The sequence below is a fragment of the Calliphora vicina genome, chromosome 3 (assembly GCF_958450345.1).
Source record: "Calliphora vicina chromosome 3, idCalVici1.1, whole genome shotgun sequence".
NCBI lineage: Eukaryota > Metazoa > Arthropoda > Insecta > Diptera > Calliphoridae > Calliphora > Calliphora vicina.
In genome coordinates, this window is record NC_088782.1 from 17,521,267 (window position 1) to 17,543,753 (window position 22,487).

At 30.2% G+C, this 22,487-nt stretch overlaps 4 protein-coding genes across 5 annotated transcripts; 2 read left to right on the forward strand and 2 right to left on the reverse strand.

Moving 5' to 3' along the window:
- Positions 1-901: 901 nt before the first annotated feature.
- Nt5a (5' nucleotidase A) lies at positions 902-2,972 on the forward strand. Its single transcript, XM_065504950.1, has one exon. The coding sequence runs from the start codon at positions 1,048-1,050 to the stop codon at positions 2,539-2,541; it is 1,494 nt and encodes a 497-aa protein (XP_065361022.1). The 5' UTR covers positions 902-1,047; the 3' UTR covers positions 2,542-2,972.
- A 483-nt stretch (positions 2,973-3,455) lies between these two features.
- On the reverse strand, positions 3,456-5,273 carry Acat2 (Acetyl-CoA acetyltransferase 2). The gene is made up of 5 exons (XM_065503255.1): positions 5,154-5,273; positions 4,676-4,910; positions 4,186-4,615; positions 3,933-4,121; positions 3,456-3,870 (listed from the first exon to the last, which is right to left on the reverse strand). Exons 1-5 carry the CDS (start codon positions 5,200-5,202, stop codon positions 3,589-3,591), a joined length of 1,185 nt encoding a protein of 394 aa, XP_065359327.1. The 5' UTR covers positions 5,203-5,273; the 3' UTR covers positions 3,456-3,588.
- A 3,061-nt stretch (positions 5,274-8,334) lies between these two features.
- Rac1 (ras-related protein Rac1) lies at positions 8,335-11,746 on the forward strand. Its single transcript, XM_065502998.1, has one exon. It carries the CDS (start codon positions 8,544-8,546, stop codon positions 9,120-9,122), a length of 579 nt encoding a protein of 192 aa, XP_065359070.1. The 5' UTR covers positions 8,335-8,543; the 3' UTR covers positions 9,123-11,746.
- Positions 11,747-14,625: 2,879 nt separating this feature from the next.
- Herc4 (HECT and RLD domain containing E3 ubiquitin ligase 4) lies at positions 14,626-21,759 on the reverse strand. 2 transcript variants are annotated; one of them, XM_065503165.1, is made up of 14 exons: positions 21,489-21,759; positions 21,250-21,430; positions 19,667-19,903; positions 19,019-19,596; positions 17,959-18,116; positions 17,631-17,892; positions 16,947-17,261; positions 16,691-16,864; positions 16,495-16,614; positions 15,831-16,429; positions 15,650-15,737; positions 15,450-15,587; positions 15,220-15,333; positions 14,626-15,157 (listed from the first exon to the last, which is right to left on the reverse strand). In XM_065503165.1, the coding sequence occupies exons 1-14, from the start codon at positions 21,555-21,557 to the stop codon at positions 15,005-15,007; spliced, it is 3,186 nt and encodes a 1,061-aa protein (XP_065359237.1). In that variant the 5' UTR covers positions 21,558-21,759; the 3' UTR covers positions 14,626-15,004. The 2 variants fall into 2 exon arrangements, with proteins under 2 accessions (XP_065359237.1, XP_065359238.1); XM_065503166.1 differs by having other exon boundaries at positions 21,265-21,430; positions 21,489-21,758.
- Positions 21,760-22,487: the final 728 nt, after the last annotated feature.

Here is a 22,487-nt window from a genome sequence, read left to right on the forward strand (position 1 = left end):
AAAATTAATAAGTCGGACCTACAATGGGTCAAAATAGTGAAAAATATGTTTTAAGCTAAATTTTTTTATCACGAAAACAAAATTATTATACAATTTTTTTTCAGTAATAAATTTGGCAAAAAAAATTTTGGAAAAAAAAATTAATTATTTTTTTAAATGTTGTTTACTTCAAAATATTTAAAACTTTTATTTTGATGTATAATTTGGTATAAAGTATGTATATAAGATTCGGCACAGCCGAATATAGCTTTCTTACTTGTTTTAATTGAAATTTTTCGATTCGTCCCTATACTTTTATTTACTTACAACAAACTATAATAACATAATTAAATTCTGAATATAGTAAACAAACTATAAACTATTCATTATTAAGGTATTGACAAAACAATGGAAACTTTGGTTTCGTTTTTTGAAAAATTGTCTGGCCGCTTTAGTGATTCAGAAATTTGTTGGATATCATAATATTGCCAGCGACAAACTTGACTGTCTTACTTGTGTACTTGGGGTCCAGTATTTTTTCCTTCGGCCGTCTTACAAATGTTCTCATATCACTGCCTCTTAAATTGTATTAAATAGAGCAGTATTCCATTTACGACTCGACCAGTTTAAAATTTATTTTTAGCAGGGCGATAGTAACCTCATTTGCCCTTCGGCAAACAGTTCCAGAACTAACTTCCAATTATACATTATTATTGATAACCTCCTTATCACATATGTAAGAACGTCAAAATGGCTCTTTATGTTTATTTTTATATTTTTTAATTTAAATCTAAAAAACGACATTGTAATTTTAAAATTTCAAAAGTTTGTTATTCGTTACATTGAAATTATATCCCCCTATTTAGTGCTGACTACTTTTGAATCGATTATTTTTGTGGGGTAGCCATGACGTCATGGCGACTTATCTCTTTGTTTATAAAATTTATTGACTAAATATTCCAAAATAAATACAAATTATTAGCTTTGTAGTAAAATTTATTAATATAGTTGCAATAATTAAATATAATAAGATTAATTTATTAATAGTGAAAAGTCTGTAGATAAAAAATGTTCTGTTTAAATGTTCGCTGTTTGCAAAACAGTGCTAAACTTGAAAAGATTTTGTTTACACTGGGAAAATTACGTAACAATGCTAGTCTAACAACAGCTGCTCATCATAGCACCACCACCACAAATATAAATAAAAGCCATACAGCAATAGGAAGACAACAAATGTCACGTTATTCTGCCAATACAATAATGCCGCATTTCAAGGAGTTTCGTTTGATGGATTATGATATTATTGGATTCGATTTGGATGGAACTCTACTGAGATATGATCTCAACAATATGGTGCCGCTGGAGCACGATTTGTTAAAAGAGTTTTTGGTCAATGAAAAGAACTATCCAAAGGAGCTTCTTAAGCAAAAGTTTGAGAGAAATTTCTTGCAAAAAGGTTTAATGGTAGATACACAACGTGGAAATATTTTAAAATTGAGCAGTGATGGCACAATTTTAAAAGCAGCACATGGCACGAGATTTATGAATGATAAGGAAATTTGTGAAGTCTATGGAGAATCTCGACAATGGGATGTAGCACAAGAATACATAAAAGATCCGCTATCCGCATGGAATGGTCCAATAGCAGAAAAGTTAAGAACTCTACTGGATTATTTTGACATTGGGGCTTCTTTGGTTTTTGCCCAGGCCATAGATGTTTTGGATGAGACTTCATCTAGTAGCTACGAAATAGGCAAAAATGATTATAAAGTATGGTCTGACATGTTGGCTGGTCTTATACAAATCTATACTCGCGAACATTTTGCCACTGGAGAAAGTGCTTATTTTGAGGCATTAAAGGGGAATCCGGATAAGTATTTATTGAAAACTGACAACAAAGTAATCGAACTTTTGCTACAACTTAAAGCCTCAGGAAAAGCTTTATATCTGCTAACAGGATCTAATATTGATTTTGCCAATTTTACGGCTTCTTACGCTCTAGGACCACAATGGCGGGAGCTCTTCGACTATACAATTGGATTTGCTAAGAAACCAGGGTTTTTCTTCGCCCAAAGACCATTCCTACAAATTAGCAATTTAAACGAAGTTGAGGGAAGTGAACTATCTTTAACTGAAGACCTAATACCAAACACTAGCTATAGCCAGGGTAATTGGCAACAGCTAAAAGAATCTCTTTGTAAAAATATTCTAAACAAAGATCCCAAACTAGTTAGATCATTATATGTGGGAGATAATCTTATCCAAGACGTTTACACTCCCAATGCGATTGCTTCAATTGATACTATAGCCTTGAGTGAAGAACTTTTAGAAAATGACAATAATTACGATTTCAAAACAATAGTACAATCATCGCTATGGGGTTCATATTTTAGTTACAACGGTACACCCACTTTGTGGGCCAACTTTATAGAGAAATATTCCCAACTGTGTGTATCCCAAATGGACGTGGTGGCCCAATATCCTCTAAAAGAAAAAATACATTGTGAAAATAAGGAGGGCTTTTTTCCCAAACAGCCCGAAGGTCTTTCATTAAGAAATTGAAGATTATAGTACCATAAACAAAATAGTGATGATTTTTAATTATTTTATTTTTTTACTTATGCTTACATAGATTTTGACTGTTCAACGTACAAATAATATGCTAACTACATAGATTTTTAAATAGTTTATTATGACTAATATTGTATTTTATTGTGTTTTAAGTACTTTAGATTGATTACCCACCCATTAAGTAAAATAGTTTATTTTAATATATTTCGAATTTAAAATCTTGTAATATGTTTTTTTTTTTTTTTAAAATAATCATTTTGGAATTGAAATAAAACTTAGGTTGTTAAAAAAATATGTTGCCTTAAATTTTTTAAAAAAGATTTTATTATTGATTAATATTTCTTAATATATTTGTATTTTTCCTCAAGTATGACCTTTATATTCAAAATATGTATAAATAAAAAAAATTTTAAAACGAAAAACTCGGGTAACAATACCTGAAAAATGTCTATCTAATTTTATTTTAAACATCTATTTGTATGGTAATTTGATTTTAAAATATGTAAATTGAAGATCATGCTCAAATGTAATCTCAATATGCATAACGAAAATTAGAATATAATACGTTAGGTCTTAAAAAGAACAATCTAAATATGTAATTTAATGCATCTAATATTTGAACATTTTTGAATGAGTTGTAAGTGTATACATATGTAACAATAGACGTTTCCTACGACATATAACGCTATTGAAGTTCGGAGCGACAATGGGTCAAAATTTTACCAAAAATTGCCTTTCATAAAAAATTTTTTTCACCCAAAACAAAATTTGTTTTCATCTTTATCCTAAACTATAGCTTGGTGAATGGTATATAAGATTCGTTACAGACCTATACAGCTCCCACTTGTTTTTTTTTATGAATTTATCAATATTAGTACCGAGGCACAAATAAAAATCTGCTGAAATTATGAAAATTGTTCAAGAACATTTTTTTATTGTCGTTGATAAATATTTAAAGCACTTTTTTCAATAAATAGACAGAAGAGGAAACATTATACATATATTACTTAAGAATGTATGTTTGTAAATACAAAAATATTAAAGACGTTCGACAGCCATGGCAATACCCATGCCGCCTCCAATACACAAGCTAGCAACACCTTTACGGCCACCAGTACGCTCTAAAGCATATAATAAAGTAACTAAAACACGACAACCTGAGGCTCCAATCGGATGACCCAATGCAATAGCACCACCATTAATATTAACTTTGGAAGCATCTAATTCCAAGTTTTTAAGGACGGCCAAAGATTGGGCGGCAAATGCTTCATTCAATTCGTATAAATCCACCTCATCCTTAGACCAATTTGCTTTGGCGAGCTATAAAAAAAAATAAAAAATATTTAAATTGTTCTATAAAGCTAAAAGCTTTTATTTCATACCACACTTTTAACGGCTGTTACCGGACCAAGTCCCATAACTTCCGGCTTAATGCCTGTCTGAGACCAGGCCACAATTTTAGCCAATGGCTTGATATGGCGTTTCTCTGCTTCTTGCTGAGACATTAGTAATACTGCAGCAGCAGAATCATTAATACCCGAGGCATTACCGGCTGTCACAGTGCCATTTTGCTAAAAGTAACATAATATTTTGTATTTATTACTTAAATAATATGCTTTTAACTCAATAACTTACTGGTACAAAACAGGGTTTCAATTTTTGTAAACTTTCCATTTTAGTGCCACATTTAATATATTCATCTTTATCGATTACTGTGGTACCCTTGCGATCTACAATTTCTACGGGAGTTATTTCTTTAGCAAAATATCCATTTTTCTGAGCCTCTTCAGCTAGATTTTGTGAATGTACTGCTGAAATATCTTGTTCTTCTCTAGTTATATTAAATTCCTTGGCTAAATTTTCAGCTGTGATGCCCATATGTATGTTGTGTATAGCATCGGTAAGGCCGTCGTGTATCATGGTATCTACCATAGTGCCGGGACCCATTTTGATGCCCTGACGCAAATGCATGACGTGAGGAGCTAAACTCATATTTTCTTGGCCTCCGCATACAACAATATTCGAATCTCCACAACGTATGGATTGGTAACCTAATGCCACCGTTCTAAAGACAAATTTTAAATATTTTCTACTTTAAACAAATTATTTAAAAATGTATATTTACTTTAAACCGGAACCGCATAACATATTTAGGTTATAGGCTGGCACTTCTATGGGTAAACCAGCTGCTAAGGAAGCTTGTCTGGCGGGATTTTGTCCTTGTCCAGCAGTAAGAGCCTGTCCCATAATAACTTCTTCCACATCTTTAGCCTCAACACTCGATCTTTTCAATAAATCCTTTATTACAATTGCTCCCAAATCCGAAGCTTTTAATTTTGACAACGAACCATTGAAACTACCTTTTAAATGAAAAGTAAACAAATTCGAAGAAAGTTGTTAAAACGTGTTAACCAAAAAAAAAGAGAAAGTTATCTAATTGCATTAGTGGAATCAAATCACACTTTGTTCAACATATTTTCAACGGACTATTATTCTAGCACAAAAAATACACGTATTGTTCACGCCTTTAGTACGATAAATTTTGATAAAAGATCTCATTCACAGACTGACGAATAAATAAACAAAAACAAATTCCAATTTACCGATTGGTGTTCTGGCTGCGGCTACAATGTATACTTCGTTGCTGGTCATTTTTCTTTAATAAAACTAATCTTCCTCATTCAATTCCCTGGCATCAACTAAAAATCTTAATAAACTATTCACTATTAATAAACAATAATAATCAGTGTTGTTAGTATTTTTTTAGTCTTCACACCCAGTTAACGTTTGTGTATCTCCAAAAATCCTCTGGATTTTATAAAGATATGACCTATTATGGACCGATCATCATAATATTTGATGGTATTATTTAGCTATTTATAAAAGTTATTAAAGTGGAATTTTATCTAAATAAATTGTAAGCTACACAGAAAATCCACATAGTAAAACAGTCCTGATGATCGCCTTATATATCAAAAGCTTTGACCACCGACTTAAGTGTCGACTCATCATCATTCTAGTAAACATCGACATGATCCGCCGCGCCTTTGCTGCTGCCGTACGTGCGTGTTCATTAAATTTAAAGAGTTTAATAAAACTCACACTGAGATATCTGATCCTGTCCCTAAATGGAATCTCCATGCCATCCGGAGTCAATCTCAAGCGTCTACTCAGTGGCATAACAATATGAGGACGTTTGCCGGAAGCATTCCTCAGACATATAGCCTGTGATTTTCCAGTGTTAACCCTTATACCCCAATTTCCATAATACTCATTAATAATCCTGATGTTGTCCATTAAAGTAATGAGGAAAATCATATACCAAAGTGATATAAAGAAGTGGTACTAAAATCGAAAACTGAGGAACTCCACTATAAAATTGTTCCCGCTGGGACGAAACCTGGTTCAGCTGCACAAAGAAACGTCTATCCTTGAAGAAGCTCATAAGTAATCTAACTGTAAATGGATTAAATCCTATCCGCAGCAGTTTAAGGATTATACCATTGTGGTATGTTCGATTGAATGCCTTTTCGATATTCAAGGACACAGAAACTCATTTAACAAGTCATGTGAAGATGAATGATCCTTCTTAAATCAGTCGACGTCCAAATCCATCATAGGCCTTATCATCCTCTAAAACCCAAACCCTCCCAAATTTCATAAAATAGGCCTCGAGTTGTAAATATCATAAACATTTGACTTCTTCCGAAGTGGTGAAGGAAAAATTGTAATCAAATTCCCTAAACTGGCAACACTACTTATAATTTAGTGATATTACCAGAAATTAGTTTTTGCACTATCCCACTGGGGAAATTAGAATGCCTAAAAGGTATTACGTCTGGTTTTTAAACCTAAAGTAGGGGATACAAATAAAAAAATTTAAATATAAGACAAGTGATTTAAATGTTTTTAAAACTAGAAACTTCATAACCAAAAAATTAAATTTTAAAAATATAACTTCAAGGACCTCGTTCGTCAATGATTCACTTAATATTAATTTTTAATGTTGTTGATGATGAAACAATATCTGGGAACACTGAATTACTGTCACGTTTAGTAAAACGTGCGATTTTTAAAAATATGATAACAGTTGTAGTGTTTTTGCATTATATGAACATACATACATACATACATATTTATGTATTATTATTAACAGTTAAAATTTTTAAGAATACAAAATTCATTCGACTTTGACTAATGTCGTCAGTCGTTATACTATATAATAACATTTTACAATAAAAGATTTGTTTAATATAGTATCTATTCGAGCAAATAAATTATGTGGAAGATAGTTTGAGAAATACTGATGATTTCAGACTATAAATATTGAATACATGAATATCCGATTATATATAATTATATGCAGATGACATCCTTTGTATCTTCATACATATCTTCTATGAATTTAACTGTTTTTGTTGAGATTCCTTTACGAGATATTCTTTAAAGTCTACGAAAAAGTCATACGTTTTCTTCTTTCAAAGTTTAACTGAGAGATAGTAAATACTATAAGCGGTTAAGTAAGCCTTGCGACAGCCAGCCTGATATTAATTTATAAATTTGTGACGTTCCGCGAATTCCCAGAATTCTATTTGTCAATAAGCCAAACATTATCTTTGGTAGACAGTCCATGCATTTATATGTATTGGATAAATTATACTTAAGACAAAGGCATCATCTATTTTGCTATATAAGTACATGACAATACATATTGTTGCTATTTCATCTATTAACTCATCGGAAGAACAAATATGGAACACGGTCATCAATTGGTGCTTTATTATTTCTGGCTTTAATTAGTTGTTATCACTATCTTCTAGTGGGTAAAAAATATTAAATTGTATTGTATAAGCATACAATTAAATTTATCATTTTATTGACGGTATATACTATATACACTTCAGAGATAACCGTAATTTGAAAATTCATTATGAATATGTAGATCTTATATAATTTAGTTTTCTGTTTTATTGCAATGTTTTATTTTTGCAATACAGCCGAACGCAGGAAATATCATTCTCGTAATAGCACATGTGGACTCATTACCTCACTTTGTTTGGGCAAGTTCACAATATGCATTATTTAGCCGCTGCCTACACGTCCTAATGGCCGATACCTCGCACTGAAAAATACTACACCCATAGAGAAATATACATAGAGCGGAAGGAGAGAGAAATATCAATGGAAAAAATTGCACTGTTTTCACACATACTGGTGATACCATAACAAAATACATGGCAATACATTCTCATGAACTAGGTTTTTGACAACAGACTTAGGGTTTTGGCTCTCAGTTACCTATCTAGTTGTCATATATGACTACATCCTTTTGGAAGACTAAATAACTTTCTTATCCCTAATTCAGAAATGTAGACACCTCCGCCCACTCTATACCCTTTTTTGGACATATCCGTATAGATGGATAGCCACATTAAACCAAGGTAGAGACCATCAGCCGATATTAAATTTCACTTAATTTAATGTATGTAACAAATAACTTTTGTTGTTTTAATGTGTTGCTAGAGATCTACTTTATTCAAAATTAATCTTAACAATCTATGTATCTTTTTTATTCCGCTTCTAATTGTACTATCCCTATTCTGGAATTTCATTAAAAAACCTGATAACTCTTTCTTTTTTATCACAAAAGCTGTTAGAACATGATACGTAGCAGTTATTCGATTATCTCAATCTATGGTTATTTTTCGTCAAGTGGCAGCTCTAATTCAGCCATCGCCTGTTGTTTAACGCCGTCATTTTGTAGTGACTTTGACAACTATTAGTAAAGTGAAAAATTGTTTCTCTACTGTGCAAAAAAATAAAAGAAGAAAAATTAAGAAAATTTTAGATATTTTATACTTAAAAGTTACAAATTTTATTTTTTAATTTATTAAAAACCAAAGCACACTGCAATAAACACAAATTTTCCGTTGATAAGCTCAACAGTTTCGAAAAGTTCTAATAAGAAAAACGACGAATAAGGAAAATCTAAAATGCAAGCAATCAAGTGCGTCGTGGTGGGTGACGGTGCAGTCGGTAAGACCTGTCTACTCATCAGCTATACGACAAATGCTTTTCCGGGAGAATATATACCCACCGTTTTCGACAACTACTCGGCCAATGTTATGGTAGATGCTAAACCCATCAATCTGGGCCTCTGGGATACAGCTGGCCAGGAAGATTACGATCGTCTGCGTCCACTGTCGTATCCTCAGACAGATGTGTTTTTAATTTGTTTCTCGTTGGTGAATCCAGCTTCATTCGAGAATGTACGAGCCAAATGGTATCCAGAGGTACGCCATCACTGCCCCAATACACCCATTATATTAGTGGGTACTAAATTGGATTTACGAGATGACAAGAACACCATTGAAAAGTTGCGTGATAAGAAACTGGCACCGATAACCTATCCACAGGGTTTGGCTATGGCTAAAGAAATCGGAGCTGTCAAGTATTTAGAGTGTTCAGCTTTGACACAAAAAGGCTTAAAGACTGTATTCGATGAAGCTATACGTTCAGTATTGTGTCCAGTTTTGCAGCCCAAGTCCAAACGTAAATGTACGTTACTATAATTTCACAAAAAATCTGGAAATTCTTAAAAAAAAGCACACTCTAACGCAAAAAAAAATAAATAACACAACAAAACAACATACTTTGAAACAAAGAAAATATATATAAAAAAAAACACTAATATAGAAAGGAACAAAAGGAAGCGTTCTTAAAACTAGAAGGAAGGACGGACGACAGTATACAACACAAGTAAAGGAGAAAATGTAAACCGCCAGCCAATATTTATATAAAAAAAACAATACCAACTTTTTTGTACACTAAATGTAGCAATAGTCAATAAATGAAGTCAATATGGTCTTCCAGACCTTGATAAACTAAACATTGTCACCAGGTCAACGTGTTTTAACGTTAAAACAAATCACACCAAAATCCAAACAATGTCCAACATTTTTCAACAAAATCTTATTATGCCACCACTCACTACTCAGCTAAACAAAAGGATATTTAACGGGCAGACATTTTCATAGTCTCCTTATATACTAAATATATGTATTTAAGTTCTATGACTAACCCAGTTCACATGTGGTGTTTTTGTTGATAAATGTTTATTTTTGTTTTTAAGATCTGTAAGTTATTGTTCTCCTATTTTATTGCTAGAAATCTATAATATTAGGGAATTTTATATATAAATACAACCCAAATTATAGATTTCTGGTATCTAAATTTGATACTTTTGATACTTTTTTTTCCATATTTGTCAGACAAAAGCTATTTTTTAGATATTATTTATCTGTCTGTCGATTTTTTAAGGTGTGGGAAATTTGTTTAAATGTTTGAAAGAATATAAAATATTTAATACAATTTATATTTTAGATGGTAAGATTGTTTTAACATCCTTTATCATCAACTTTTTATCTGGAAATCGGATAGAAATCATTTATAGCCATATTAGGATATAGTATTAACGATGTTTAACGTCCTTTAAAATAATTCAATTTTTTTTAAACAATTTTTTTTTATTAATAAACAAATTAATAAAGTCTTGGTCAAATTAGCAGGGTTTATTTAGAATTTACAACAATACAAAATTTTGGGGAAACACTTCCCCCTAAATTCTTTATAATCCACGTTAATATGACTTGTATTGGAAAACGGAAATTTTAATTTTTTTAGCTGATAAATTTATTTTTTTGCTATACATTTTTTTGTTTTTTATTCGAAAAAGCTTATTTTTTGTGAAAACGGATTTAAAAATGTTTTTTTAAGAAAATTTTAAAAGTATTAGTCATTTATATATATAAAAATCGATTTTTTTTAGAAAATGTGATATTTTGTATAAAAAATATGTATTTTAAAAGAATTTAGTTTATTTTGGAACTTAAAAAATTCATTCCGGAAAATTTTGGGAAACCCCAATTTTTAATTCATAGCAAGATTGCAGATAAGATAATTATGCATTGGCAAAATTAAAGCATTTTAAACTGTTCTTTTTTATAGTTTCCTATTGCAACAATTTAGTAAAAAACCTTTTTTATTTGAAAACTTAAAGATTTTCAAATAATAAACACAAGTTTTGTTTAATATATATAAACGTACATGAAATTTTTATTGTATTTAAATTGAAATTTGTAATTCTATTAAATTACACAATTCTTTCAAACATTTAAAATTTCCTTCCCTCAACCATCAAAACACAACTAAATTAAAACATGCGTTTTTTATTATTTATCCTATTCTCTATATATAACTCTCTCTCTATCAATGTGCATTAATTTAAATTTAGAGTTGTACTTTTTTGTAATTATTTTAATTGATAATAAAAATAAAGAAAACAAACTAATAAACTTTTTGGCTTTATTTTTAATTTTATATATTTTTTGCTAAAATTTAATTTTTTTACACACCTAAGTTGCTTATATACCAAATTTACAAAACTAATGAACTTGTTTTATTAATTATTTAAAACTGAACTCTTAATAAAAACCAAGAAAATAATATTGTTCTTATGTTAAAACTAAACAAAAAAAAATTTAAAAAATTTATATCAATTAGTAGCTCTCCAAACAAAATAAAAAAACACACAAATTCAAAATAAGTTATTAAACAATTTTTATATGTAGTAGTTTTTTGCTGTTACTCGTACAATAGTACATCAACATAATGTTTGCAACCTTTTTGCTATAAAAACCAAAACCAAAAAAAAAACTTTGCAGAACTCACTCATACTCATAATAAGTAAATAAATATAAACGAAATTTTGAAACAAACAAATAAATAGTATAGAAACAACACATAAATCAACCAACCACATCATACCAACCACCACTTCTTTCCATAACAATGAGTCAGTCAGTCAGTATGTAATGTAACGTTTTGAAAAACCAAGAATTATTGAGAAAACACACAAGAATAAAGAAATCAATTATACCATACACATTAAAATAACAACTGGGCAACAATTTTAATGTCATGCCTAAGAAAACAATTTAGTATATTTGTGCTAATGAAAATTTTCCAAAAATTAAAGAAAAAAACAAAAAAAAAAAACTTACTACTACTATTTAATAATTATATATGTATTAAAAAAATCGTAATCGTAAATTAAAACTAAAAAATTGTAATACTTTCTAAACAAAACAAAAAAAGTAAATAAATTTTTGTGTGGCACTTAATGTCAATTTAAAAAGTGTTTTATTTTTCAGGACAAAGTTGAGTTTGTTTAAAAAAAATCACTAATTCCCCCCAGTTAACCAAATCAAAAATTGCAATTAAAACTGATTTTTCGTTTTAAAGTCATAAATAGACGTAAATTTTCTAGGAAAAACTACCTCGAGCCAACAAGGAGCGTTTATAGAAACTCGTATAATAGTACCGGAAAAAGCTGCTCCATTTTAAAAACTAATTTTTAAACAACGAGTTTTTATGCCAAACTAGAATTTTAAACATTTATGCAAAATACAAAATAGTTTAGCTTTAAATAGCCCAAATTTAAGTTTATTTTCAAAATAATTTAATGTCTAAAATAAACCCAACCAATTGCTTATAATCTAATACTTTCCTATATCTTTAAAATGATAATGTGTATTATTTTTTAAGCCATTTTTTTTCAAATTTTTTTTTTTAAAAAAATTGATATTCAAGAAACTGAAGTACGATTGCCATTCCTGATCGACCCATAAATAGATGTGAAGAGAAGAAATGAAGTTGGAAAGAAAAGCAGAAAGTCTGGTGATATAAAGAGAAATAAAGTGATAAACCCAGTAAAAAAAGGACAGGAAATAAGTAAATACTGGGTTTCTCAGGCTCCTGTTACCTAAAATAGCCAACCTATTCCCCTATTAAAGCCTAAAACATTACCTAGATTATCAGTCCAATTACAAATAAAAAATTCTCCGGGAGTTTTTCCCATTGAATTTGAATAGGAACAAGTAAGATAGCTATATTCGGCTGTGTCAAATCTTATATACCCTTCACTAAATTATACTTCAAAATAAAAATTTTAAATATTTAAAAAATTTTTCGAATTTTTTTTTCTTTTTTTGGAAAAAAAATTTTTCGAATTGTTTTTTTTTTAAATTTAAAAAAAATTTCTTAAATTTTAAATTTTTTTTTTAAATTTTCTTAATTTTTTATTTTATTTTAATATTTAGCAAAAAAAAACTTTTTGAAAAAAAAATTCGAGTTAAAAAATATTTTTTTCGATTTTGACCCATTGTAGATATCCATATTGTCTATATTAATGACTTAGTAATCTTCTCACCAAGGTGAAGGGTATACAAATGGGAAAAGGGGAAAAAAACTCCCGCGGAATTTTTATTCATAATTGGGCTGTATATCTATCTATTTCCCCCAGTTCATCATGGAATCTTCCCCTAGCCATTTTTGCCTGAGACCCTGTAATCTAGGACAGTTACATAGTCCCTAGTTCCTCAATATCCTCACACGTTCTACACAGAAGTCCTGTGCCCCCGTATCCCATTTACCAATGAAGACCCTGGACACCCTACACCAGGATTGGTTCGCAGAGTCCCTGAATATTGACAGTAAATTAATGATTATATCCAATGCTGCCTAAGGTGTGCTACCGATGGCACCCGTTATGCCAAAGGAAACACATCTTTGAACTTTACTGAGAATCTTCCTATAACTACTCTTTCTCATTGTCTCTCACCAAACCGTGCAACCATAAGTAATAATGTGCCTAACAACCGATGTGTGAATCCAGTTTACCATGCCTGGTCGTAGTCCACAATTCTTAACAATAAAATTCCTGCATGTGAACTAGACATTGAGATCCCTTTCCTAAGTATTCTTATTCAATGAGAATAAGAGGTCACCTAGCGACACCTGCAAGATTTCGCTTATTGTCGAAAGAAACTTTCCCTTGAACAGAATCACAACCTTGTCCGCATGGGCAACTATCTTCCTACCCTTAGATTCAAAGATCTTCGTCTGTCTGTCTGTTGAAATCAATTTTCTGAAGACCCCAGATATCTTCGGGATCCAAATCTTCAATAATTCTGTCAGACATGCTTTCGAGAAGTTTGCTATTTAAAATCAGCAAAATCGGTCCATAAATAACAGAGATATGAGCAAAAAACCGGGACAACCTCGATTTTTGATCTATATCTGGATTACTAAGTCATTAATATAGACAATATGGATATCTAATGAAAGATATTTCAAAGTCCATTGCATCGATGTAGATAAGGCTATAGTAAGTTGGACCTACAATGGGTCAAAATCGGGAAAAATATTTTTTAACCCGAATTTTTTTTCAAACAATTTTTTAAATTTTGTTTACCTAAAAATATTTTAAAAAAATTATTTTAAAGTATAATTTGGTGAAGGGTATATAAGATTCGGCACAGCCGAATATAGCTCTCTTACTTGTTTTTTAGTGGACTTATCACATTTTATTAAAAAAAATATTTTTCTTGTTTTAACTCTGATATTTAATTTAAATTATATATTGACACTATATTCACTAACTATCAAAAAACAATGGATATCAGTAGTCGAGACGATCATAAATTTCAAAATTATCCAATTCTTTCTTTATTTAATTGATGAAGAAAAAATGTTTAAATCAATTTGAATTAACAAAAATGTAATCAATATAAATAAAGAGTTTTTTAAAGATTTAATTATGAATTTGGTTAAATGTGATTAAATGTCAGTCATTACCACACTACTTCTAAGTAATGCAGGCGGTATAAAGAAGTCATTGAAAAGTAAGTTATTCAGTAATTGCAAGTCATTACCGCATTTTTGCTGGATTGGTTCCCCATATTCTGTTTCTCAGTAGTGGTATGTTGATATTTACAATAGAACTTTTACATATAAAATATTTTGAGTAAATTACAGAGTAATTATAATAAAATATTTTCCCCGAAATTGACCCATTGTTGTTCCGAAATGGAAGACAAAATCGATCGAATAATCGAGAAAATTTAAAAAAAAATTTTAACGAATAATTAAAAAAATTATAAACTTTTGTTCTATAAAAACTAAACTCGAATAACTACCCTACTCTGAAATTTGTTCATCCAATAAAAAGCTAAATTTTAATTTTCAAAATGCATATAAATTTTTATTCAATATAATATATTATATTTTATTGTTGTTTTTAAAAAATTATTATCAGTCGTATAAGCAAAATTCTTTTTATCCATAGACCTCCTTCCTTGTCTCCTCTGTTCTTTCATAAGTGTCTCTACTTAAAAGGCAGCAGTAATTAATTGTAATTAAGATGCCAAAATAAATATTTTATAAAAACCATGTTAACAATATTGTCATTCTAAATTCATTCAATTGCCTTAAATAATAAAACTAAATTATTACATCCGATTAGATGATGATGATTGACGTGGGTGCTGCTATAAAATATGTAGCAAAAGAAAAACCACCAAGCAAAGTTGTGTATATGGGGCGTGGTTATGTGTTATACTATACTAAAACCCTGAGTTTGTTGAATGGCCTGTAAAAGTTTATATTTCAGACGTTCCTTGGTGTTGTAACGTGGCAAATCTAATAAATTAAAGCAGGTATGGGCAACCGGTAAAAATTTATCATCATTTGTGGGTTGTATGCAAATCTATAAAGAATAATTTTGATTAAATTTGAAATTAATTAGATGATGTTTTAATATCTACTTACTCGAATGGCTTTCATGCCCTGTATAGGTATACGATCGCTACCGGTTAAATACAGCAAAAATTTCTTTTTCTCAGTTAAGGGTAAACTATGAAATACCTCCCAAAACCATTTAATCTAGAATAAACAATCATGTTTTTAACTTATTGGGGGAACTTTGCAAAGTTGATTTCAACATACAGGATATAAAAAAGCATTCAAACAAAACATGTATTTATTTGTATGATACATACCGTTTCATCAGTTGATGTGTAACCATTTTTGTATTCACAATTAAGTTCTAAAGCTTTCCAATCATACTCCTCATTGCCAACAACCATGGCCATTAGTTCTTCTGGTCGAAATATTTTTAATACTCGACCTGAGCAAACCTTGAAATGCAAAGATTAACGATTAACATTCTATACAAAAAAAAGTACTCAGTTTAACTTACCTTCATGAAACCATTTTGAAAAGCTTTATATTGATCATTTACAGCCTTATTGAAAATGAAATCTACATATAAATCAACAAATTCCTGTCTAAAGAGAAATATTTGAATTAAAATTACAAAAATCTTATTTGTATGTGCATAAATATATCCAACAATTGAATATCTCTGCGCTCAATCTTACTTATTCTCCTTAGTCACCATAATATTTTCACCATTTGGCTTTAAGGGTTCGCTTTTGGTTTCTCCAAAAATATCTCTAGATATTTCGAAATGTAAATCAAATGTTTCCTCAAAATCATCACCATCATAGTCCAATATCTGTTGCATAGAATTAGCCAAGATGGGTGATAGTTCTCTCAAGTCACTTAAATCGACATCAAAATTTAAGAGTTTCTTGTACAAGGCCAAAGGAAATGGCAAATTAATAATTGTAAAATTGTATATGGCTAGACCACAAATTACACCAATTAAAAAGTACATAGTTTCGGTTTCGAATGTAACATCGGCAAACCAGACAACACGTGAATCATCGTACTCCTTAAACATGCCATATTTTGGATCGATGAGATCTTTTAAAAGCAACATAAAGAATTCTTTGCGTACACCACCAGCATCCTCGGCCTCTTCGCCGCTGAATTTCACTTTGAGAGGCTTTTTCAAATCACTCGTATTGTATTGAGCTATTTCACGTATGGTGTCTTGTACCAGATTTTCGCGTGTAACATTTAAAACGATAAACTGTGAGATGGGCGTTCCAAATGCTATCATATTAAGGAAACTCTAAATGTAATAAAGAGCATAAATTTAATGTCAGTAATGCCTGGAGTTTATATAGGAAATCTTACATCATTGGTGGCATTCCGCATGGCCTGATGCATTTGTAAGGCTTGATCGGTTTGTAAAAGAGTTGTCTTTGTAGCAGCATCAAAAAGGAAACCATAATTGCAAATATTAAACGCATCACGCTAAATATAAAACAAGTATTTTTAATCATACATTCTATAATTTAAAAAAGGACAAACATTTAGCTTAAAAACCTACATTTTTTTCCATTAACCAGTGCACATACTCTTGTTGTATATCCACAAATTCAGTTAACTCAGGCCAGATAAATATTTTATGAGGTAATCTATCTTTGCGTGCATTTTTATTGATTTGATGAAAGTAAATTAAGATTTTCAAAGCTGCCACCAAATTTGAATTATATCTTACAAGCTGAAAAACACAGATCGAAATACATATATGTTTAAAAACATTTTGAAAATGTCTAAACCAAAAAAAAAAAAAAAAAACTTACCCTCTTCTGTGAAGCACTACCCACTATTGGAGGTATCTTAAAACTAATTATATACGCCACAACATCTCTATAATAGGTTACTAAATGTTCAAACCAATCGGCCGACAATTGAGACCACCACATGCCCACAATTTTTTTGGGTATATCCGTTAAACTGAGCACGGCTTTGCTAAATGGTATATGTAGCTTTTCATAATTTTTGGAATTAACAAATTCATGATAGAATGGCAACAGCATATAAACTCTTAAAGTCTCAACATCAGCGGGGGAGGGTGTCAAAGAGCTTAACAATTCATTGGTAATCTTATCCCAAATCTAAAAATAAACAAGATTTTGTTGAACATTTTTAAATCGAATGCTTTTGAAATGCCTATCGTTTGATAACCATATTGTCTATTAAGCTATCAATAGAGAGTTGTCTTCATGAAATGTGTTCATTTGTTTTACAAGCTTTAGTATGATTTGTCACGCGATATTCATAAAGCGACATACTATTTGTATATAGGCTTTTTATATTACTTGGAACAAATAAAATAAAAATATATTTTTCCGTCATGTTAGTAATTAATCGGTATTATTAAGTAAATTTAACTCAAAATTTCATAAACTACAACAAATATATGTATAAATTCAGATTTTAGTAAAATTTTCTCATGAAAATAATTCAGAAATCCAGTTACTTACCAACGATTTTAAACTCTCATTTTCAACTTTACGCAAATAGTGAAAGGCTTTCTCCGCTGATTTCAAATCGATCCCATGATGTTTTGAGGTACAACAAAAATGCCGATAGTCAGCCAATAAAAATGAGGCATTCAGACAGGCTTGACTTTTAAAGACTAATTCCACCAATGATAAAAGATCCATATCGACCGTACAATCATTTTCAACACGTGAGATTTGTTCAGTTGATTCTTCCGTTAAGAACAGCACCTGAGTTTTTATACTTAAAAGTGGAAGAAGTTGTAGATTTAAGAAAACAATTAAACAATTTTAAATTAACAAAACGTACTCGTATACCCGACAATCGACGGCAGGTATTTTATCCTCATAATAGGTACAAGTGACTAGTGAATGGTCACCACCCGAAAATATTTGTTTAATTATGTATGATGTTTCTACATCTTCGGATATATTTGATTCTATTAAGGCTTGGCCGCTTGGAGAAACCTATAAATTTTAAAAATGACAAGCATTTAATGAGTTTTTAAATAATGAAATATTAAAAAAAATATTTAAAACCTTCACCAATGTATACTTTTGTAAATCACGTCACAAAGTGATATTTATATGGAAAGCAAAAACAAAATTTAAAAAATTTGAAAAATTTGTTTTTGTTTTATATACAAATTCATAACAGAACAAACGCACCAAAATTCAAGCGTTGATTTGCCTTTCATAATTTGAAAATTTTGTATATAAAACAAAAACAAATTTTTAAAATTTTTGAAATTTTGTTTTTGCTTTCCATATAAATATCACTTTGGTGACGTGATTTACAAAATTAGGGCCTTAAAGATAAAGATTAAAACCAAACAAATAGAGTGCTAAAAACAATTTTTTGTTGAACATTTTTTTTATTTGAAAAAAAAAATTGGTGAAACAACAGGCAGACAGAGGTCGGAAATGAAAAATGTGTTGGGGTATAAAAATTGTTTGGTGAAAAAAAATTTAGGGAAAACATTTTTTTGAAACAATTTTTTGGGAAATTTTTTTTTTGCCGAAAACCCTAATTTTGTTGAAATAGTTATGGCCAAAAAAAAATTTTGGATAAAACAAAAATTTCTGATGAAAAATAGGTTGAGGTATTCGAGATTTTTTCGTATATTTCTTCCCCATTTTAAATAGCAACCGAACCAAGATTTTTCCCGATATCTTAATGTATCAATGATGTTTGTAGGTTTGTAAAGACGGACATTGCTATATCGACATCGCCATTCGAAACGATCCAGGATATATATACTTTATGGAGTCGCACTCATACATTGTAAAGGGAGGGTATAACAAATTTGGAAAAATGTAGAAATTACAAACATATCACTCATGGTGAAGGTTAACAAAATATTACTTACCCACGGACCCAATACCACTTGTGGTATCAGTGAGCTATTCGTTACACGTGTACCCAGCTGGCCGGCACAGCCTAAACCAAACCCATAAACACGACCACGAGAAGGCACTAATGCTAAAGTGTGTTTTGTACCACAGGCAATTTGTGTCACCATACTGCCCATCAGTTCTACAACCATACGAGGTAAAACTTCATTCGAACTGCAGCCATGACCCAATTGGCCATATCTGCCAGAACCACAAGTGAAAACACCACCATCATTTGTTAGGAACACGGAAAATTCATCGCCACAGGCAATATAACGAACACCTAAACTGCGCAATGTTTTCAACTGGGTGGGATAACAACGATTAACGTAATCATTAAGTCCCAATTGACCGCAATTATTACGGCCCCAGCCAAAAACAGCTCCAGATTTGGAGATAACAAACGAATGATTGCCACCGCATATAATAAAGGCTATGGGTATGCCCTGTAAAGAAGTAATTAAACGAGGCACATTTGAATGCACCAGATCGCTGGTGGAAGCCACACCCAATTGACCATAAATGTTAGAACCCCAAGCATATAATTCACCACCTAGAAAGCAAACAAAAAATAAACAAAATATTTATTTACTGATATTTTAAAAGCAGCTTTCAATACTTACAATTTGTTAAGGCCAAACTATGATTACTGCCACAAGCTATTTGTACTACATGTTTGGAAACTAAATTTCGCACAATTTTCGGTTGTGTAACCACATCAGGACAATTCGTTATGCCCAATTGGCCATAATCATTATGACCCCAAGTGAAAATTTGACCCCATTCATTTAAAGCCATTGAATGACGTGATCCACAGCTTATACTTGTTATAACATAATTTTCCAATTCTGTTATTAACTCTGGTTAGTTTAAAAAAGAAATGAGATATTCAAAATTTGTATTATTATTTATAAATGTATAATTTTTGGCAGATAAGGGAGATAATGATCAGTGATCAACATGCAGTTGGTTGAAACATGAAAAGTATATAAAAAATTAAATCACAATTAATATATATTTTACATATGCTACTAAATCAAAGATATTTTTTAATAAACTGTATTTTTAATTCATATAATACCCTTCACCATAAAATGTAATTAACAAATCTGTTTATACAATTTTCTTTAGCATAGGCGCGTATTCAGGGGGGAAACGAAGTTTTAATATAAAATGGGAAACAAAGAGAAATGTAAAATAAATTTTACTTAATTTAACAAACCCACCCCCTCCCCAAAATTGACCTGAATTCGTGACTGTTTTATTTTTATTTATTTAATTTATTTTAGATTGTAAGCTTACTAAAGCTAAAAAAAAACAATCTAAAAGAAAGCTGACATACACAAATTGGGGTTATCCCCACTTTCGAAATAATTTGTACATTACTAATACATTATTGCTAATTTACAATTTGAAATATTTAGAGAATTGCTCATACTTTTTAAGATTGCAAATACTTTAAAAATAACTAGAGTTCAACCGAATATTCGGTTTCGAATTAGTACAAAAAATCGAGTTTCAGCTAGTGTTCTGGCAAAATTTGTAAATTAAATTTCATTGAATTTAGAGATTTACAATTTTTTAAACTTGAAATTGCTTTAAAAATAAACTAGAATTCGGCCGAATTTTCGATTTCGGATTAAGACCTAATGTCTAAGAAAACTAATAAATTTTTAACAAGTAAGAGTGCTGTAAGATAAACATTAAAACGAACTTTTGGTGAAAAACAAAATGTTAAAAAAAATTGGTTTAATAAAATTTTGTAAGAAAAAAATGTTTGTTAAACAAATATAAATAGCAACCTAGCGGACATATTGATGTATTAATCATGCCTGTATTTAGTTATTTCGAAACGTTTCAACATGCGTATATACTATATGGTGAAAATATATACTCTATTACGTAAAGCGAGTATTGCAGGATGGATGTTGAGTTGAGACATGCTAAATTATTTCGAAAACAGCAAAAGTACATTTTCTTAAAAGTTTCGTTTTTTTTTGGAATTAGTACGAATATTTATGTTTTGGCCGAATATTAGGTTTGGTTACAGCCTAAAATAAAAGAATACGTTCGGACTCGAAAAATAACAAACGGAATGACAAATTTAAAATAATATACCCTTATCCCCATGGTGAAGGGTAAAACTGAATTATAATTTTAATAATGAATTATAAGCATTTTTTGTTGATGAGACATCAGTACATACTAAACGGTGACATACGTGGCCTTTTCGTTGGTAATTCATGCCCCAGCTGGCCATTGTCATTGCTGCCACATGAAAATATCTTGCCATCTGAAGTCAAAAATAGTGTATGCCAGCGGCCACAGCTAACTTGTTTCACATATGAATCTGGTGGACTCCAGTTCATTTTTCTTGGCATTAAAATCTACAAATACATATATAAATACATATAAACAATTACCACACAACTTAATAAAACCTACCTGTTCCTCTTCAATACCACCCAAACCTAATTCTCCATGGGCGGTATTGCCCCAACAATATATGGCCATTGTTTCAAATTCCTATTATCTTTGTAGACCAACAATAATTGTTTTTATTCTACGCTGCAATTTGATAGTTTTTTCAATTCTTTTATACACTTTAGGTTTTCCACACATTCGTCTCCCCCGTCTAGTGGTTTTCTGGTATGTGTGTTTTGTATGTTTCTAGAACTGCAAAATTGATAATTAAATGTATTTTTGTTATAATCATTAATTATTGTTTTGTTTTTTTTTTTAAAAATAAACACATTTTAAATTAAAGAGTTTGTTATTAGTTTTGTTTGCCTTTTATTATTTTGTCATTAAATTAATTTAAATCGAAATTATTTAAATGTAATTTACACTAAAACAGTTAAAAACAATATTTTTAATTAGAGCTTTTTTTTGCACAAATTATTAATTCGATAAAAATTTTGACGTTTCTATATTGTTTAACGCAGCTGAAGAAAACAAACAGGCCTTTTTGGCAAACTTTTTTTACAGAGTTGCAAAAAAAGTACTTTTGTTTACATTTTGTTCGAAATACATAAAAAATGTAAACAATAAAAGAACAAAATTTAGTTAAATTAATGTAATCACCAACAGGACAATTTTGAAGCTAATTAAAATTAAAAACTGGGAATCAAAAGTACAATAGCCCTATAATCAAATTCTGTGTTGGTCACTTTCGGCATTTGAACTATATGATCAATAATACACAGTTATTTGAATCATATAAAATTTAATATTTTTATTGATAAAACCAAAACTATTCCGCGTGCACATATCTTGCTAAGAGTCATCGATAGGGCACTAAAATACGAATCTACAATGATATAGATTATTTTCCAAGAGACTTGGGTTTAGAAGTTATATACTAACAAACTTTATAAAATTGGTAAAATCGCTAAAAAATATGAAATATAGTTTTTCATTAATAACTTTGAAACTATCCCGCGT

What these genes read in the sequence shown, in the direction of transcription:
- Nt5a (XM_065504950.1), top strand. Translation starts at nt 1,048, where the DNA reads ATGTTCTGTTTAAATGTTCGCTGTTTGCAAAACAGTGCTAAACTTGAA.
- Acat2 (XM_065503255.1), bottom strand. Translation starts at nt 5,202, where the DNA reads ATGACCAGCAACGAAGTATACATTGTAGCCGCAGCCAGAACACCAATC. An exon ending in CGCAGCCAGAACACCAATCG is followed by an intron (nt 4,911 to 5,153) that starts GTAAATTGGAAT and finishes TTCATTTAAAAG; the next exon opens with GTAGTTTCAATGGTTCGTTG. An exon ending in TAACAGCCGTTAAAAGTGTG is followed by an intron (nt 3,871 to 3,932) that starts GTATGAAATAAA and finishes TTTTTTTTATAG; the next exon opens with CTCGCCAAAGCAAATTGGTC.
- Rac1 (XM_065502998.1), top strand. Translation starts at nt 8,544, where the DNA reads ATGCAAGCAATCAAGTGCGTCGTGGTGGGTGACGGTGCAGTCGGTAAG.
- Herc4 (XM_065503165.1), bottom strand. Translation starts at nt 21,557, where the DNA reads ATGGCCATATATTGTTGGGGCAATACCGCCCATGGAGAATTAGGTTTG. An exon ending in AAGTGGTATTGGGTCCGTGG is followed by an intron (nt 18,117 to 19,018) that starts GTAAGTAATATT and finishes TAAAATTTATAG; the next exon opens with GTTTCTCCAAGCGGCCAAGC. An exon ending in TTCAAAATGGTTTCATGAAG is followed by an intron (nt 15,588 to 15,649) that starts GTAAGTTAAACT and finishes TTGCATTTCAAG; the next exon opens with GTTTGCTCAGGTCGAGTATT.